The sequence below is a fragment of the Bactrocera tryoni genome, chromosome 5 (assembly GCF_016617805.1).
Source record: "Bactrocera tryoni isolate S06 chromosome 5, CSIRO_BtryS06_freeze2, whole genome shotgun sequence".
Lineage (NCBI taxonomy): Eukaryota > Metazoa > Arthropoda > Insecta > Diptera > Tephritidae > Bactrocera > Bactrocera tryoni.
In genome coordinates this window covers 59,022,531-59,027,466 of record NC_052503.1, presented here as the reverse complement: position 1 = coordinate 59,027,466, position 4,936 = coordinate 59,022,531, and the positions used below count along the sequence as shown (strand labels likewise).

At 34.3% G+C, this 4,936-nt stretch overlaps 1 protein-coding gene across 1 annotated transcript; it reads right to left on the bottom strand.

Annotated features, from left to right (window-relative positions):
* Positions 1 to 1,999: 1,999 nt before the first annotated feature.
* Positions 2,000 to 2,814, bottom strand: LOC120778869. Its single transcript, XM_040110912.1, has 3 exons — positions 2,593 to 2,814; positions 2,359 to 2,526; positions 2,000 to 2,149 (listed from the first exon to the last, which is right to left on the bottom strand). Exons 1-3 carry the CDS (start codon positions 2,812 to 2,814, stop codon positions 2,000 to 2,002), a joined length of 540 nt encoding a protein of 179 aa, XP_039966846.1.
* Between the last annotated feature and the right edge of the window lie 2,122 nt (positions 2,815 to 4,936).

The window sequence follows — 4,936 nt, the reverse complement described above, 5'->3', positions numbered from 1 at the left end:
AAAGATGATTTTTTTGATGAATTCACGCACAGTTTCGATGGAAGTTCCGGTGATCACGGATTTTGATTGGATTTCGACCACTTTGTTACGGTATAGGCAATCATCGCCATAAACTTGTTTCATCAATTGAAACGTTTCGGTAAAAGTTTTACCAATTTTAAAACAAAATTTTATGTTGGCTCTTTGTTCGAAGCTGATTTTCACACCGATAACACAAACATACTGACACTTAAAACGCAATAACTTCATGAAATTCTCACTGGACAATCGATAAAGATAGCAGATTCTAACGCACCAGTCGACATATAGATGGCGCCACCAGGAGACGCTTGATTCAAGAAGTCCTGTTTACTTTGGAACGCTCCTTGTATATAACCCTATATCTATCTCGATTAGTTTTAGGTGATGCATACAACAACTAGGTGAACAAAACAATAGTACTCTGTAGCAACTGGTTGCAAGAGTATAAAAATTCAAATTATAACGATGGTTCAGTGTTTGAGTCATGTTTATATTTATCCCTGGTCAAGACCAACGGTCTGATACACTTAGTCGAGACCAATGGTGCTTGGCTAGGCCTAGGCTAGTTTACATACATTTGTATAGAAATACGTGTTGTATTTACGCTCATATATGTACAATATATGTAGATACATTTTTGAAATTTCTTTCCTCTCGATTTGGTTTTGACATTTTATTTACATTTTGAGAAAAATTACATTTTTTCTTAACCTTTTAAGACGCTCTAGCGGCTAAAGTATTTGACCTAGATAAACATACAAGCCAATTTGGACATGTAACGAACATGAAAACAGATAAATCAACCGTGCGAAGTGATAGAAAAATACCAAAGTTCATATATTTTCATACAAAATATATGGGGTCTAGCAAAGCACCATTGGTGCACTTAGGTGTAATATTATAATATCCTTTTTTCGTCCTTTTCGATACGATATCCTTGAATTTTTTTTCTGAATCCTATAGACAATAAAATTCTAGGAAGCTACCTGGAAGCGCAAGTCGTTTGCTACACTCTAAATATATTTAAATAACATTTAAAAACAAAATATGCCTGGCCAGAACCGAGGGTCTCGATGAGGGTTATAAAATATATTTGTAAAATGGCTTGAAAATATGTCCTCGAGAGATCAATTGGATCGAAAGGGAAGTTTAATGGCAAGAATATTTTTACTCTTCCTTTACAGTGGGCAACTTAAGGTCTCGATGGAGTACGTCGTTTCTCACATAAAGAGATGTAACCAAAGTACAGCTACACAAACCATAGCATGAGCTGTGTTCTCTTGATTTGCACGTGGTTATCACATGTACACCTCTTGTCAATTGTAAGATGCGGATTAGGCCACTTATGGGTATATTCCGAACCTGAGCGTATGCCGTCTGCATGGGCTTTCAGGTATTGATGTCAATGCTCCGTTTGGTTGCCACGGTGTAAATTACGCAGTAATGCTAAGCGATAAAATTTTTCTGCTATCACTTCAAAGAAAGTTGGGCCTCATGAAAGCTTTTGTGCAAGCAGGAGCAGACTGTTAATATATTGCAAATTGAAAGATGGAATTTTCAGAGCTTCACAGCTATTTGACCTTTTAACGGACTTTTTCTTTGCTGGAAATCTTCCACCCATATCAGATGAGAATGGTAAAAGGTTTCATAGGGTTGTTATGTAAATTAAAAATTTCTAAGTTGGGAAATGTTTTGCGCCAATTTTCTGGATGTTAAATTCGGTGCCTAGATAACAAAATATGATAAACTCTTGCATGAAAACAGGATACAGTATTCTCCCTGTCCTCCCTGTCACGCTTTTTACCCAAAAAAAAGCGATATAAGTGTCAATCTGCCCAAATACATCATGTCCTATCACGCTATAAATATGTACAACAGTTTGCGAACCCTTTAAAATTAGGATCATTGAGTCTGGAAAATATTGGAAACAAATAATAAAACAATATTGTTATATAAAACATAATAAATGGATATTTAGTTATTCCCAAATTTGTAGAAATACATTAACAATAGCTTTCCAATCATTATAAGCACCAACAGTTATCTTTATGCGATACTCCCCCGCTGGTGCTGGCAACATAGTAAAATAGCTTGGCCTAAGAATAAGACGGTCAACGATGATATCATTCTGAAATTACAATAAGCCTTAAAATTATTTGATCATAAGTAAAAAGGGTGGTTCATATACTTTTTTGTCAACCAATGAAATTGCAAATAATGTGAAAGGTCTGCTTAGAAAAAAACAGTAACTTGCCGAAAAAGCTCCTTCATTGTCTCATTGACTTGCATATATTGAACGCCCCATATATTGTATTTTGAATGAAATGTTATACTTACGTTATAAGGACAAGTGTGGTTGATATTTGAATAAAGTTCTAAAAATTTGAATATTATATCCAAGAGGGCGACACGTTTTTTGTTGCGGAGAAATTCACAAAAATTTAATGTTTTATTGAACAAGAAGGGACGATAACCGTTGTATTTCTTAAAAAATTCTACTTTTAGCTGAAATACAAATGACTAATGTACAAATTAACATCATTTTTAATTATTGCGAGTACCTAAACTTACGCTAACATTGTTCACTGGTACTTCAAACAGCTTGACGCGCAACGAAAGAGCGACGTCCTCGCGAGACAATGCTTTGAGCTTACAGTAGGCGAAATCGGCAAATGGTTTATCCAGCGCTACGCACTTAATATTCGTAAATTTGATCATTGACACAGGATGAACAGAACGCAAATTAAAGCTAAACTTTAAAGCAAATATTAACCACATCGACGAGCAACGCATTTTTGTTTGACTGAAACAACACTTATGCTTGATAAAGCAGCTTCAGATAAAATCACGAATATTGAAAACAAAAACTGACTCCATGAGCAATAAAATATGTGGAAAACCCAGTACAGTATTGACGAGATCTAAAGGACTGTGGGATTTTTTGTTTTTTCTTTTTATACCCTGAACGGGGTATATTAAGTTTGTATCACCCAGAAGGAAGCGTCGGAGACCCTATAAAGTAAATATATAAATGATCAGTATGTTGAGCTGAGTCGATTTAGCCATGTCCGTCTGTCCGTCCGTCTGTCTGTATATATTTGAACTAGTCCCTCAGTTTTTAAGATATCGTTTGAAATATTGTAAGCCTCATTTTCTCTTGAAGAAGCTGCTCATTTGTCGGAACTGCCGATATCGGACCACTATAACATATAGCTGCCATACAAACTGAACGAGCGAAATCAAGTTCTTGAATGGAAAATTTTCACACTTGACGAGGTATCTTCATGAAATTTTACATGGATTACTGCTTAAGGGGGTGTTCTGGTGTAGAAATTTAAAAAAATCGATTTTTTTTTTATATTTTCAAAGTTTAACTATACAAGAATATTTGTACAAGAGGATTTTTCAAAATTCAAATTATTTTCGGAGATATAGGCATTTTTCTGACCCGGCATCCAAACTGGTTCGGCCGGAACTAATCGAACAAAAGACTTTACGCGAAACTTTAAACTCGTTTTTCTCAAAACTGACTTTTTCGGAACAATACCCACGATTTCTCAGGTTCTACTGGACCGATTTACTTGAAATTTTTACAGAGTCTTCTTTATAGGCTTGTCTATGGTTGGAACTAGCCCCATCCCCAAATTTTTTGTATTATTATTTAAAAAAAAATCGAAATAGTCAGAAAAAGTGATACAAAAAAACTTTTTTTTTCACGCAGTGGCCATTTTTTGAAAAAAATTGTTTCCCACTTTTCCGTACTTCCGGCCATTGCGACATTATTCTAGATTAACAATCTTTTTTTTTGGTTTCAGATAACTAGGAGGGTTGAAATAATGGGTATGGTCATGTGGAAATTTTTAGAGACCTCCCACTTCGTCAGCTCATAATTTTTGAAATTTTTTACTTTTTTTAGTTTTTAATTTTTTTCTGTACTCTTCTAAAATTAACAAATAACTAATAAAAAAATGGATAGTAAAAATATTAATTGCCTTTTTTTACGACACTTTAAAAATTATCTGAAATTCATGCTTCTAGACCAGAATACCCCCTTAAGTTAATAACATAATCTTCGAAAAACTTTTTCAGATCGGATTACTATAGCATATAAATAGCTTGCATACAAACTGAACGAATAGTTATTAAACGAAATGCACCTGTGAAGGGTGTATTAGCTTCGGTGCAGCCGAAGTTAACGTTTTTTCTTGTTTATAATAATTATTATTAAATAACTGTGAATAAAGTGAAATATAATTACTTCGTCTGATAAATATCATTAATAATATCCATCAACAGTCGCTGCTGGAACCATCAAAATACTCAATGCTGTACCAAAATGTGACTTTAAAGGAGGTAAAATGTTCTATAGATCAAAAACACACAAAATTTTCGAGACGGCAGTCACCAAAGATAACAAAGGAAAGTTTTGGGTAAAGTTTAGTGTTCGGACCGAATCCAAAGCGTTATAGACGCAACCATCACCTGGAAAAGTTATGGTTACACAACATTTTTCCTTAAAGTATTGAATCTATCAACGTTTGGAGCTGACCCAGGGTCTACTCGTCTTTGTATGTAAATAATACCAGATTGAGGTTCAGTTTAATTCCAGCTGAAGTATTCATAATATAGGACGTCGATACTTTTTAAGATTAAAACAGGCTTTATATCAAATTTTGATACTTCATCAATTCTTCTTATGTTAAGGCTCCTAGGGCGTATTCTTTATGCTCTAGAGCTCTATCCATATTTAAGGTTAGCGAGTGAAGTCGCACTGGATCTAGCCTTCGTATAGGTCTTATCTGCTTTCGATATTTTTGCCGACAAAAGTTAGTCTCAAATTAGACATCTAGAATCTTTAGAGGGCGTTTCGAAAATTATAGCGATATTTCTATAATTTGATATAATTTTAGTAATA

Coding starts and splice junctions, on each gene's coding strand:
- LOC120778869 (XM_040110912.1), bottom strand. CDS start 2,814: ATGCGTTGCTCGTCGATGTGGTTAATATTTGCTTTAAAGTTTAGCTTT. Junction 2,527..2,592: donor TACCAGTGAACAATGTTAGC/GTAAGTTTAGGT, acceptor TTTGTATTTCAG/CTAAAAGTAGAATTTTTTAA. Junction 2,150..2,358: donor ACCACACTTGTCCTTATAAC/GTAAGTATAACA, acceptor TTGTAATTTCAG/AATGATATCATCGTTGACCG.